The following is a 14,995-nucleotide window of genomic DNA, read 5'->3' as shown; positions in this document are numbered from 1 at the left end:
TTATACGTGGGTTGGAACTTTAATAGTGGCAACTATCTATTTACAGCTCGTATAAAATAGATACGTGCTTCAAAGTTTTACTGACCTTCAAAGTAGTCACCAGCATTGTGTATAACCCGTTGCCAGCGATGTGGAAGTCGTAGGATACTCTTAGCAGTGCCCGTTGTGTTGACAGTTCGAGCGGCGCGGTCTATTGCCCGACGAATTTGTAACAGTTCTGAAGCGAATGCTGTGAAGTGTTTCGTTCAGTTTAGAAATAGAGTTGAACTCACGAGGGCGTAAGTCAGGGAAGTGCAGTAGGTGGTATAGCACTTAGCAGCCCCATCAGCCAAACAAATTAGTAACAGCTTGCACTCTACGTGCTTGAGCATTATCCTGAAAAATGATGGTCAGGTCCTGCAGAAAGTGCCATCACTTCTGTCTCTATGCCGTACATTTTTGGAACACAACCTACAAACAGCTTAGAAACAGAAGTGATGACACTTTCTGCAGGACCTGACCATCAATTTGCAAGCACGTAGAGTGCAAGCTGTTACTGATTTAGTTGACTGATGGGGCTGCTGAGTGATATACCACCTACTGCACTCCCCTGACTTGAGCCCTCGTAATTTCAGCTCTATTTCTAAACTGAACGAAGTTCTTCACGGCATTCGCTTCAGAACTGCTACAAATTTGTCGGGCAATAGACCGCGCCGCTCGAACTGTCAACACAACTGGCACTGCTAAGAGTATCCTACGACTTCCACATCGCTGGCAACGGGTTATACACTATGCTGGTGACTACTTTGAAGGTCAGTAAAACTTTGAAACACGTATCTATTTTGTACGAGCTGTAAATAGATAGTGGCCACTATTAAAGTTCCAACCCACGTATAAACTAGTATTTCTTCCTCAGAAAACAATCTGCTGAACTATCTTAGGACTACATGCACGAAAACTTATATACATGAGCTCTTCGCCAGGCTATGAATGCCCAGTCGATGCCTGGCGGCGTCACACAGATGCGGTTGGAGGGTCATGTGGTCAGCACACCTCCCGGCCACGTTGCAGGCCTTCCAGACCGTGGTGCCGCTACTACGCCGCCAAGTAGGTCCTCAATTGACATCACAAAGCTGAGTGCTCGCTGTACCAGTCCTCCCACCAAGGGAAAATCCTCGGGAGTGCCGTGAATCGGACCTGGGTCTTCCACATGGCAGCCATCTATGCAGACCACTCAGCTACGGAGGCGAGCGAAAACTTTAATAGGCAATGGTCAAAGTCTGTTCAACACACAGTGTCTCCTTTGCGTATCCAGAAGAATGAATTTATTCTATATCTCTGCCAGAAAGACTGTTACGTCCTCTAGTGACACATAGTAGTTCTTTGGATTCTCGTATTTACTTTCACTAGAATGTTCCATATTCTTAACATTGGCAACAAAATTGCTGGGAAGGTATTCTATCCCACACTGATCTGCTTAAGATGAACAGACTGTAAAACTGTCTCCATCGTTGTTTGGTAGCTCATATAATTTATTTCCGGTTTAAATAATTGTTACGGCTTCTGGACCACTTTTTAGCAGCGGTCACAGTGGCTGCGCGAAAGATTGAGAAGACGTGGAGTTTTACAATTATTTATTGAACTTTCTTCACAATTTCTCCCTTGACGTTGCTGCCCAGCCCTGCGGATCCCTCCGCCTGGCTGCTGCTGTGTAGATTCTCCGACAATGCGCACAACGCACGCCGCAGATCGCACTCGGGAGCCTCAAGCCACCAGTGCGCCGCTGAAGCCAGGATGCCCTGTGGCTGAGAAGAACTCGTCGCCGCTCGGCGCCCCAGTACGGCACGCCCACGGAGCCGCGTCGCCGTGAGGTCAGCTGCCAACGCCTGCTGCACCGGCGGCTGGGAAGCCGTCAGTCGCGATGTCCGCAAGGTCCCGTCATGGACGGACCACGTGCCGTGGGGCCGGGTTGCCGTGAAGTCGGGGCGTCAGTCCCCAGCGGCGCCTGTGACCAAGACCGCGCTGCGGCCGGTCCTGCTGGAAGTTCTCGCTGTAGTTAGTCAGCCATGGTGTCGACTGAACTCGGGCCGACCTCCAGAGCTGAAGTTGACAACGGATGAGTCCTGCGAGCTGGAACAGACTTCCGGAATCGTCACCTACGAGGATTGAACATTGGGACACGGACCACGTCCGTCTTCAGATCCGAACTGTTTCCTAATCGCTTCTGTCTGATGCTGCCTGCGCTCCACCATTTATATCCAGCAGGAGGACGTTTTTTACCCTCCGTGGTAGCTTTTTGTTACTACTCCCGCAGTATATTGCAGCGTAACTTAGCGTGCTGGCCTCACTTCCCCTTACTCTTCACCCTCCAGGCTTCGCTCGGTGGTCGGTCTATGTGCATCCTTGCGTCAGTCTGTTGGTAGACTGCTGTTGTCAGCAGAGCTATCTGTGCCTGCCTGCTTCGCAACGCCTCAGTCGCTGGCGTGCCTCTGTTTTGCCATTCTCCACTGCGTGAAGCAAAGCTTACTACATGTGGCCGCAACATAATTAAAATTATAGACATATAAACCGTCCTAACAGTCCTTGAAGGCCCAACAGTACTGATGGGTCACTGTCATCCTCAGCCCATAGGCGTCACCGGATGCGGATATAGAGCAGCATGTGATCAGCACACCGCTCTCCCTGTCGTTGTCAGTTTTCGTGACTGGTGCCACTACTTCTCTCAAGTAGCTCCTCAATTGGCCTCACAAGGGCGGAGTGTACCCCACCTGCCAACAACACTCGGCAGACGCAGACCCGAACGGTTATCCATCCAAGTGGTAGCCAGAGCCGACAGTGCTTAACTTCGTTGATCTGACGGGAACCGGCGTTACCACTGCATCAAGGCTGTTGGCATAGACATACAGAGCATAGCCTTATAACCAACTACCGGTCCTGATTACCAGGAATATCCCCCCCCCCCCCAATCAGTATTTACATTATCTCTCCGGAAGATGTTGTGTTAGATGCAACATCAATCTGTCTTCGTAATTGTAACGCAGGAATATGGTTTAGCGCAGCAATATAACAACCAACTGCAAAATATTGTTGCTTTTTTTCCTGATGTTTATTCACACATGTAGTAAAAACCTTCAGGAAAGGTCATGATCACAACACTATTAGTCACGTAATCTTCTGGTCATATCTTCTAACTGTGATTGGACTTGCAATCCAGCTACACTATGTTGTGTATGTTGTGACGCGGATACCCCTAGGGTAATGGGGATGGACATGGGTCCAGAAACGACATGGAATATGCATAGTGCTACTATGCACACAAGGAACGCATACTTAGCGGAATATATTTATTAAAGTATCAGCACCGATGTCCTTAAAAAATGTCAGACGCCACTCCCAAACCCGACGACCGTATGGATGAATGTGATAATACAACCCCTAGCCCTAGCACGAAAGGCTGTCATAATGTATGGGTGTCTTTGATATCTTTTGAAGAGCAACTAAGACGTTTATTTTGATAAAACACACAATTTGTACTTAGGTGCACAGTCCAGCACTTACACACTGTCTATAGTAGTAGGAAGCGTTTCAGAATGCATTATTTTATACGAACATACATCAACAGCATAAGTTTACATTATCGAATTCCACATTATATTTAAAAATATGGATAGGTAGATAATATTTTTCATTAGACTCCCAAAAGTCAAACACAGTCTAATCGATGATCCGTATAAGCAACATCTAAGTAAAGACCCAATATGGCAGAACTTTCAGTCGTACCCTTTGAGTGTGGATGTAATTATATACTGTTGAGTTTGTGCAGCGAATTGGATACCACCAAGGCCCGGGGTAGGGTGGACGTAATTTTTTTTTCTTCTGGATGTCTGGTGTAACCCAAATCGCATATTAATGGAAGAAATTCATTTTAAATACACCCAGGGTAATTGTTTGTTTAAGTAATAACAGCATATGACGGTAAAATATTAAACACAGGATGGCGACAGGAGGTGCTGACTTGTCGGGATATACATACACATCAGGTAATCAGGACCTAAATAAAGCTATGCTCTTTATGTGTACAATTTTAATCATTTAGCCTGGATATCAATAACATGAGCTCCCAAACAACGATGGTGACAGTTATACTGTTTATTCATAGTAAGCAAATCAGTATGGGATACTTTATCTTCCCAGAAGTTTTTTGGTAAAGTGAAGAATATGGAAAATTCTAGTGACAGTAAATACCAGAATCCAAAGAACAACTATACAGCTCTAGAGGACCTGACTGTCATGCTGGCAGAGATGTAGAACAAAATATACCTTTCTCATACATAAAGGAGGCAACGTGTGTTTAGCAGTCTTAGACCGTTACCTAGTAAAATTTCCGTACACGCAGTCCTAAGATCGTTCTGCAGTTTGTCTGTAGGCGATGTAATACTAACTCATACGTTGTTGACGACGTGATCACGACGTCTTCTATGGTGAGAACTTCTAAAATTAGAATACATATAACATATATGTTTAAGCTGGATGTGTACATGTGTACATTAATGGATTAAACGGTGACCTGCAATATCATACCTCTACACTCTACTTAAAAAGACAATTAAGACCTATAATGAGTTACTATACACTGTATGCCTATTGTTTCAACATGGATATTGATTACACAAATAGTATTCTGCCAAGAGACAGTCCACAATATGACTGTCAGTATCATTGTGTCGTGCTGCTAGGTTAGTCTCAATTCGTCATAAGGAGATGAGTATGGTGTGCATATGTATTACAAGAATGCTGTTTTAACGGAGCAGTTGATAATGGCGAAAGGATGTAGCTGTCTATTCAAAAAATGGTTCAAATGGCTCTGAGCACTATGGGACTTAACATCTGAGGTCATCAGTCCCCTAGAACTTAGAACTACTTAAACCTAACTAACCTGTGGACATCACACACATCCCTGCCCGAGGCAGGATTCGAACCTGCGACCGTAACAGTCGCGCGGTTCCAGACTGAAGCGCCTAGAACCGCTCGGCCACCGCTGCCGGCAGCTGTCTATTCATCTAATGGTTTCATCAGCCAAGTTAATGGTGTCAGATACAAGCTACATGATCAAGGCTGAGAAACATGATTGTTATTTGCAGTTACTACGGCTGTCAAACGCAACCCCTTCCGCAAATGTAGTTGCTAGTGTATTACGAATATGGAAAAATCTATTGACAGCAATTCAAATAATACAAAGGTGAGTTCTGGCTGTCTTACTGGTAAAGTTATAGAGCAAATATGCGTTCTTGATTCGTAAGGGAGGCAATGTTTGTCGAGGATGTTTAGACTATTACCTATTAAATTTTCGTACTTACAGTCATGATGTCGTTGTACAATTATTAGTTTACTGGGGAAGTAATATGAGCTAAAAATGTTGATCACGCAATCATGACATCTTTTTACTGTTAAGACGCCAAGTTAGATCACGTAAGTGTTATGTTTCTATCTGGATGTATTCATGTTACGGAAGAAGTAATTTTAATGGATTATTTCGTTATGGCAGGATGCAGTTCCTAACTTCGATACTCTGTTTAGAAAAAGACAGCCAGAACATATAATGATTTATAAAACGACGCGCTGTATGCCTACAGTTAAGTGGAAATCGATTATACAAAACAGCGATATTGGCATCTGTTTTGTAGCCGATCTAATGACGGAACTTCCGTCTTCCCCGTTACTTCCTGTAGCACCAAAGCCGGGAAACATACTTTATTATGTATTCGCAGCTATGTCTGGAAGAAACACAGCCTTCCCAGCTGTGTTGTGGTCGTGGTTTTTTTTTCCTAGTATTTGTTTGAACTGAAGGTCTCTTACAAGAGGATCTTGTGATCATGAAGTCTCTCTCTTCCTAATTTTTTTTTAGAATACACACATTTCTCTTGTCTTACACTGGCTGTGAATATCGGCTCTGTATAGTGTTGACCGAAGCTAACGGTAACAAGCCAGTATTACGTTACTGAATTTGGGAGAAGTTTTATAGTTAGTAAAGGTGTGTTACAGCAAATCCACAAGCAACAAAAGTTTCACTGCTGCGAAGTGTGGCCAGTAACCCTATAAAACCACGTTATGGAATTTGATCATCAGTCTGGACTCATTCCAGGTTGGATCATGAGAAGTAGGATATAATCATTACACACCCTACCTTAAACATATTGTCCCTTAACAACAACAAAAAAATCAGTGTCCTTTAAGAGAAAAAAGTCGCATGTAAGTGCTACTCTGAGATGAAGAGTTGGTTGGTTGGTTGTGGGGAAAGGACCAAACAGCGAGGTCATCAGTCCCATCGGATTAGGGAACGATGGGGAACGAAGTCGGCTGTGCCCTTTGAAAGGAACGATCCCGGCATTTGCCAGAAGCGATTTAGGGAAATCACGAAGAACCTAAATCAGGATGGCCGGACGCGGGTTTGAACCATGCGATCGTATGTAAGGATTCTGCGCATTTTACAAATGAGTTGTCGCATTAACCGCCTTGAAAGAGAACGGAAAAAAGATTTAGTAATACCCTATATAAAGACGTCTCCTATCAGCAGCGTCAGGCTCTGAAAATGAATCTGATATTAGTTAATCCGTGCTTCGTTATCAATGGCAGTCTGGTAGACGGGATGTTGTCGGAACTGTAACGATATATTAGAATCAGGTGAGAGGTGGATTTGTGGTAAAATCTTATCGTCCAACACTTCACACCTGATGACATTATTACATCGGCTACATGTAGGGGTGTTTTTGCTACTAAATAGTTCATTTTTGTTAATAAGACTGTATATGTAAATCCAGCAACTCACAGACTTGTTCTACGACACAAATGCGCCTTGTAACAAAAAAATAATTTTAGAAAGTTTTCTGAAGGTTATCCTCATATTGCGCCGGCCACTGTGGCCGAGCGGTTCTAGGCGCTTCGGTCCGGAACCACGCGGCTGCTACGGTCGCAGGTTCGAATCCTGCCTCGGGCATGTATGTGTGTGATGTCCTTAGGTTAGTTAGGTTTAAGTAGTTCTAAGTCTAGGGGACTGATGACCTCAGATGTTAAGTCCCATAGTGCTTAGAGCCATTTGAACCATTTTGAATCCTCATATTGCATTCGGAGAGCCCGCTTTTTAAGTGCGAGGGCTCCTCTATCTGGAGGCCATCTTAAGAGGCTGTGCAAGTTATCTGACGAAACAGCATCTCATCTTCTGTTCTGTTAAATGGTCGCAGAGAAGTCTCTGGATAATGCGAGGCGTGTTATTTAAGTAAGTATCGTTTTGAAATTAAAAAAAAAAGACGTGCTAAGATATCTCAATTTTATTTTTACATGAAATCCTGTACTTTAATCTACGCACTGACGCCATTACAGTCTGATTCTTCCTTGTTTACGTTGTGTACTGAGTGTTTAAGATGCCTCCCATAATCGTCAGTCCCGCCGGCTGTGAAGTACGGGCTGTTATAAGATTTCTTAGTGCTAAATCCCTAAAAGAGATCGATATTCATCGTGAGGTCTGTGCAGTTTACGGAGAAAACATTGAGTGATGGAATGCTAAGAAAGTGGGTGAGAGCATTTAAAGATGGGCGCACAAATGTGCATGATGAACAAAGGAGCGGGCGTCCTTCAGTCGTTAATGAAAGTTTTGTGCAGGAAGTGGACAATAAGGTGAGAGAAAACAGACGCTTTACGATTTCCTCCTTGCGGGATGACTTTACTAATGTTTCTCGTAGTGTTTTGTATGACATTGTGACCGAGCACTTGAATTACCGAAAATTGTGCGCATGTTGGGTACCGAAAATGTTGACAGATGTGCACAAAACCAAACGTTTAGATAGTACACTGACTTTCCTTGAGCGGTACCACAACGCCAGTGATGATTTTTTAAGCCAAATTGTTACGGGCGATGAAACACGGGTGGCCTACGTCACACCAGAATCAAAGCAACAGTCCAAGTTGGGAAAGGGCATCGTTTTGCTGCAAGACAATGCCCGTCCGCATGTGGCGAATCAGACCAAAGATCTCATCACATCTTTTCGATGGGAAACTCTAGATCATCCTCCGTACAGCCCCGATCTTGCGCCCAGTGACTACCATCTGTTCCCGCACTTGAAGAAACACCTGGGCGGTCAGCGTCTTCAAGACAATGACGAAGTCAAAACAGTGGTGATGCAGTGGTTAACAAGTCAGGAGGCAGACTTCTATGAGGAGGGTATTCAGAAAATGGTACAACGTTATGACAAGTGCCTCAATATTGACGGAAATTATGTAGAAAAGTAGGTTAAGGTACAGGCTTTCATGTAAAAATAAAATTATTGAGATATCTTAGCACGTATTTTTTGATTTCAAAATGGTACTTACTTAAAAAACACGCCTCGTGGAGATTCGCATATGTTGGGGGCAGGAATTCTGCACCGATAAATAGACGGACACGCAGGCTGGTGATTCCCTCCATTTATCAGTTTGCTTCGGACATTTTCCCATAGTTGCCGTCACCCAGTGTCCGCACGTTGAGGTGTCAGTGCCTCTTCCCCGGGGTTAGCCGTTTCATTTACATAGAGAGTGCCGTTGCGACACCACGTCTGACCTAGCTGGGGCCTCGCGGGGCCTTTGGAATCTACTGTTTGTTCTCAGGCATGTGCAGCCCGTATTCCTTCAACAGTCAGTGTGTGTGTGTGTGTGTGTGTGTGTGTGTGTGTGTGTGTGTGTGTGTGTATGTGTTCAAAATAATTTGATCCTTTGGTATTAGCTAAGTTGTAATTGACTCTTTAGAGAATCGTCTTATCGACAAATGGTGCGCAAACTCTGCAGCTCTCTATGGTTGCATTTTGTCGTACAGAAAAATAGGTGTCAAGACCTATGTGTTAGATTAGATGATTAGATTAGATTAATTATTCATTCGATAGACCCACAAAAGAGGGGATCCTCCTGGGTGTGGGACATATCAGATAAACACATTAAAAAAATGTCATTAGAAAAACTTGAGTTTCATTAATTTTAATAATCCTCAGTCAATAAACATTAAAATTGTGTACATGAATTAAAATTAAAGTTCTAATATTTACAGGTTTAATACTTACATCTGCTTTAATTAAATCCATCATTCACACTTGGCTGTTACAACCAAGTATTGTCAAAAATTAAAGTATAATAAATACTCATTAAAATGGTCTACTGCACTTCTTGAGAAATTCATGGATGGAATAGGAGGAGTTGGCCACCAAAAATTCTTTTAAATTATGTTTAAATTGTGCCTCGTCTGAAACTAAACTCTTAATGGTTGCTGGTAACTTACTGAAAATACGCTTTGCGGAATACTGGACTCCTTTCTGGGCAGGAGTTAGTGATTTTAAATCTTTATGTATATTGTTCTTATTCCTAGTATTGATAGTAGTTGGAAAAAGAGATGTATTATTTACAACAAATGTCATTAAGAAATAAATATACTGAGAAGCTGTGGTTAGTATGCCCAGTTCTTTGAATAGGTTTCGACATGATGTTCTTGGGCTTACACTACACATTACTCTTATTATACGCTTCTGTACTCTAAAACTTTTTTCTCAGTTTGTGGAATTACCCAAAAATATGATACCATATGACATAATGGAATGAAAATAAGCAAAATATGCCAGATTTTTTATATATACCCTCTGAAGTTTCCCAGTTATACAAGAGACAAATTGTGGAAAATACATAAAACTGTGGAAAGTACGTGAAAATACGTGAAACTAAAAATACATAAAATTGAGGAAAATATAGAATAATGGGAGCACTTACATATCTGTTTGGGTGTGGCCTCTGCTGGTGTCTCGAATGACGATAATCACGTAGTATTAAATTGTTATTAACAGACAGCCGTAGCCTATAACTCAAGTGATGTGACAGTATAGCAACATTAATTTGTTATTAATAAATAGGCACAGCCTGCTACCTCAGCCTATGCTGTCCAGCTCCAAAGTGAGCTCCACACACTCAAGTGCCCTAGTTATGGAAAATGAAGATGAGTGGGGGAGGAGAGCGATTTTTGAATCTCAGTGGTCCATGGGAGAGGGGGGGATGGGATTGGAGAGGAAGGTGTGGAGGGGATGGGGTGTGGTTCCCATGGATTACCTTGATTAATTCTTGGCGGTTCCCCAGGGAGAGGGGAGGGGGGGGAGGGTGTAAGTCAGAAGTCAGCTGAATGGGTAACCTGCCACTGGATGTGTAACCTGACACTGGATGTGTAACCTGACACCGGGTGTGATAAGCTCGTTATCTCGGGCAGCACCCGCCCTGCTATCCCACTGTCCCTTTAAGTTGCGTGCTTTTAAATCCCATTAATTTGATATACATGTCCCTTTAAATCTAGAATCTGCACTGGTACTTTTGTGAGCCAGTTTTCCTCTGGAGAGGACACAATGAAATGAGGACACATATACTAACCGAGTCAATAAATGCATCCAGACCATAGGTGGTACCGAGCGAGGTGGCGCAGTGGTTAGCACACTGGACTCGCATTCGGAAGGACGACGGTTCAATCCCGCGTCCGGCCATCCTGATTTAGGTTTTCCGTGATTTCCCTAAATGGCTCCAGGTGAATGCCAGGATGGTTCCTTTGAAAGGGCACGGCCGACTTCCTTCCCCATCCTTCCCAAATCCTAAGAGACCGATAACCTCGCTGATTGGTCTCTTCCCCCAAACAACCAACCAACCATAGGTGGTGCAATGTCATACTGACAGGTGGGCTCATATAGCCAATTTCTGTCTAAATTTGACTCGATTTTGTAATCAGTGAAGTGACGTCACATACCACCTCAAAGTGTGAAGTAAGAGGGGCGTTTGAAAAGTCCGTGCAAAAATAAAAACTACTTACGTATTTGGGGTAAACCGTTTTTATTTTTCGACATAGTCTCCTTTTAGACTTATACACTTCGTCCAACGCTGTTCTATTTTGTTGATCCCTTCCGAATAATAGGAATTGTCCGAGTCTGCAAAATACCTATTAGTTGTTGCAATAACCTCCTCGTTTGAATAAAATCTTTGTGCCGCCAGCCATTTCTTCAAATTCGGGAACAATTGGTAGTCCGATGGAGCCAAGTCTGTAGAGGAGGGGGGGGGGGGATGTGAAACGAGTTCGAATCCTATTTCCATTAATTTTCCGACCACAACTGCTGAGGTGTGTGCTGGCGCAATGTCGTGATGGAAAAGGAAATTTTTTGCGTTCCCATCGCCGGCGTTTTTCTTGCTGCTCGGTTTTCAAACGGTCTAATAACGATGAATAATATGCATCTGTAGTAGCTTTACCCTTTTCCAGATAGTCGATGAGGATTATTCCTTGCGAATCCCAAAAGACAGTCGCTATAACCTTTCCGGACGAAGGACTGGTCTTCGCCTTATTTGGTGCACATTCTCCCATGGTAATCCATTTCTTAGATTGGTGTTTGGCCTCAGGAGTATAGTAATGTATCCATGTTTCATCCACAGTGACGAAACGACGCTTAAAGTCCTGGAGATTCTTCCTGAACAGCTGCAAACCATCCGTGCAACACTTCACACGATTCCGTTTTTGGTGAAGCATGAGAAATCGCGGAACCCATCTTGCGGATAGCTTTCTCATGTCCAAATATTTATGCAAAATATCATGTACCCGTTCATTCGAGATGCCCACAGCACTAGCAATCTCACGCACCTTAACTCTTCTGTCATCCATCACCATATCATGGATTTTACCAATGATTTCTGGAGTCGTAACCTCCACAGGGCGTCCAGAACGTTCAGCATCACTTGCGACCATATGGCCACACCGAAAATTTTGAAACCATTTATAAACTGTTCTAATCGAAGGTGCAGAGTCACCGTAATGTTTATCAAGCTCCTCTTTAGTCTCCTGAGGCGTTTTGCCTTTCATAAAGCGATGTTTAATCATCATACGAAATTCTTCTTCGTCCATTTTTTGACAATCACTCGACTTCCTTGACGCAAACGAATGCCAAATATACAGAAATAGACCAATATGGCTGAAACATGGTGTGCGTTCTTTCCAAAGATGCTACTAACTAAACATGAACTCGATACTCGCCGGTCGTGTCATCTCTCGGACTTTGCACGGACTTTTCAAACGCCCCCTCGCAGCATTTCGTTTCCTCCTCTCTTCGGGTTCTTCACTGTTGCGTTGGGCAGCGTATTACCTTCTGTAACAACATACTAAAAGGTGAAATAATATGAAAAGTTGAATGTTAAAAACTGCTGGGAGTCCTTATCGATCAGAATTTTGAATAGCTATCACACACCACAGACCTCCAACGCTTGACTTGATCAACACTTGTTCTACGTGTGATTACTTATCTGCGTGACGCAAAGCATCAAATGTTTTCATTAATTTGCATATATCTATTCATTGATGTCATTTGAAGTTATTTTCCAGAGTAATTCCAGACTTAGACTCAAATCGTTCACTATACTGTAACGAAGTATAAGGGTAAAATCTGGCGATCATCCTCGAATCTCTTGTAGGCAACTCCTTAAAAAAATTGTCATACTAACAGCAGCCCTCAGTATACCTACTTTCACACGAAATTTGTTGCGAAAAATCAGTCACAATTTGAAAATAGTTCTAGCATTCATAAAGGTAAAATTAGGGCCAAAAGTGCCCTTAGTTACCCACAACTTAACCCCCTCCGGCACAGGAAAGAGCAAAGTATGCGTCTACAAAATACCTGAACCGTTCCTCATAAAAAAATCAGATGGAATGCAACGAACTTCTAACTGCATAGCATATACATGTGAATGGATTTCACATAAATTAGTCCAATTACGCAAATGGTCAGGATGTAACTAATGTGTAATATTTATAAAACTACCAAAACCTTCCACATCATAGTAAGTTGTCTCAAATATGGTCGTCAGAACAAACAAAAAACTAAGCTAACACTTTATTGTGGTTTGGTGGTTCTCCCTTAACTAAAGAGAAAGACTGCGTCCACTTCAGTGTCAGAAACATATAAGCATTTTCAAAAGAAAATATTTTGTCTTTAGTGACCAGCAATATACTCACATTGAAAACATTCAGCACCCCAGACTTGTGGGCCATGCCTAGGCGATATGTTCCAAGGTCTAGGAGGCTGTTGAAGTCCGTGAACGGGATGGACACTTTTATCACAGTAAGGAAAGCTATAAGGCCAGCTGAGTACGATGCCAGAATAATGACAGCTGTTATGTATGCAGTAAAATACAGAACACGGCAGGGTAGAGACTCAGGAGTAAGGTCATGACCTGAAAAATAATCAGATATAGCATTAATATTATAAGAAAATACACAAGAAGTATTACATCTATCGGGATTCCAGTAAAGAATTCAAGTTTCCGCTGCTAGTCGCCATTCCTGTCACATCGCTGCAGTCTCTGGCAGTGGTTGGAAGTTAAAAAACCCAAGATAGTGGGAGCTATACTCCACTTATTTATGACATGACAAACAACACCCCTTGTATCTATCACATCACATGCCACTCATCTACTACCGACCTCCCACTCCCTCTACCTCGCGCCAGTCCATCCTATGTCAGCAAGGCATTGAAATGAAATAGTCAGTCACAGCACATTATTTTAGCAGGCATTAAAAATAAGACACAATGTAGCCCCAGAGCCACCATCTTGGCTATCCTCTAAAGTATCTGAACGACCTGAAATTTTTTTCATTTGCGCCACATTCAAAAGTATTTATCCAAAAAATTATGTTAATAGTCAGCAACAGACACATGTGCACATGCACAAAATGTTTATTCCACGAATCTGCAGATTAAACAGCACTATCGAGCATGTAAACTTTGATTTGTCTCTCTCTCTCTCTCTCTCTCTCTCTCTCTCTCTCTCACACACACACACACACACACACACACACACACACACACACATCCATCAAACTGGTGCCTAAAACGTGATTTAAGTGTCGCAACGCTATTTTAATGCCTAAAACATGTGGTTAAAAAATAACATCCTATACATGCAGGTACACTTTGTTTGGGCCTAATGTTGGCAAAATACTAAAACAAACCTGACAAAGCTTATATCTCAAGAAAACACATTTCCACATCTAGATTGTTCTATGATGTTTGTCAAGAGGTAAGGGTGTTTGCATTTCAGTCTGAGGAAACGTTATTGCTTATTCATAGAACGAACTGACATAACCAGCGTTTTCACAAGTTTTTCAATCTACTTGACCACAGCAAGCAGCATTTTAGGGGAAACGAAGATGGTGCATCATGTAATATGCTAGAAAATACAGTTGACGTTATTAACAGCCTAATATTGCGTTTTATTTGCATTTGAACTTAACGTACTAGAGGTTATGTACAAACTGAAATTTTGATGAATGCTGCATTATTTCTGTGGTGTCACCGCCAGACACCACACTTGCTAGGTGGTAGCTTAAATCGGCCGCGGTCCATTAGTACATGTCGGACCCGCGTGTCGCCACTGTCAGTACTTGCAGACCTAGCGCCACCACATGGCAGGTCTAGAGAGGCGGACTAGCACTCGCCCCAGTTGTACGGACGACATTGCTAGCGACTAGACGTACGAAGCCTTCCTCTCATTTGCCGAGAGACAGTTAGAATAGCCTTCAGCTAAGTTCATGGCTACGACCTAGCAAGGCGCCATTAACCGTATCTGAAGATAGTCTAAATTGTATAGTCAAGAGCGATGTACCACAAGGATGCAATAAAGTTAAGTATCCGAGGAACTGCATATTTTTCTCTATAGCATTCACCAAGTATCCTGTTCCAGAACTCACGCCAGCCGGCGTGTGTGTACGCGTGCCTATCGGTAACCTCACCCTGTGTCTAGACTGTCTTGTATAGACACAACAATTTCCTTCACCATCATACCCAGGCTTGGTTCAATCAGCAACTTATCAAGTATCTGACTGAATGACGTAAGTTCATCGTAAATACCATCTCTTGGTCCAATCGGAAACACAGCAATGGTCCTGCTCAGAGGAGGACGTTAATCATTATTTTTCTAAGCATTCCGTTTGTCG

General features: G+C 42.9%; 1 protein-coding gene across 1 annotated transcript in view; it reads right to left on the bottom strand.

The window, feature by feature from the left end:
- LOC126183722 (glutamate receptor ionotropic, kainate 5-like) overlaps window positions 1-14,995 on the bottom strand; it is a 266,934-nt gene that overhangs the window by 43,216 nt on the left and 208,723 nt on the right. The window contains exon 8 of the mRNA XM_049925913.1: window positions 13,016-13,233. Coding sequence (XP_049781870.1) covers window positions 13,016-13,233 — 218 coding nt within the window. The remainder of the gene's footprint in view (window positions 1-13,015; window positions 13,234-14,995) is intronic.

Source organism: Schistocerca cancellata, chromosome 4 (genome assembly GCF_023864275.1).
Source record: "Schistocerca cancellata isolate TAMUIC-IGC-003103 chromosome 4, iqSchCanc2.1, whole genome shotgun sequence".
NCBI classification, from domain to species: Eukaryota; Metazoa; Arthropoda; class Insecta; order Orthoptera; family Acrididae; genus Schistocerca; species Schistocerca cancellata.
The sequence above is the reverse complement of the archived record's forward strand: the minus strand, read 5'-3'. Positions and strand labels throughout refer to the sequence as shown.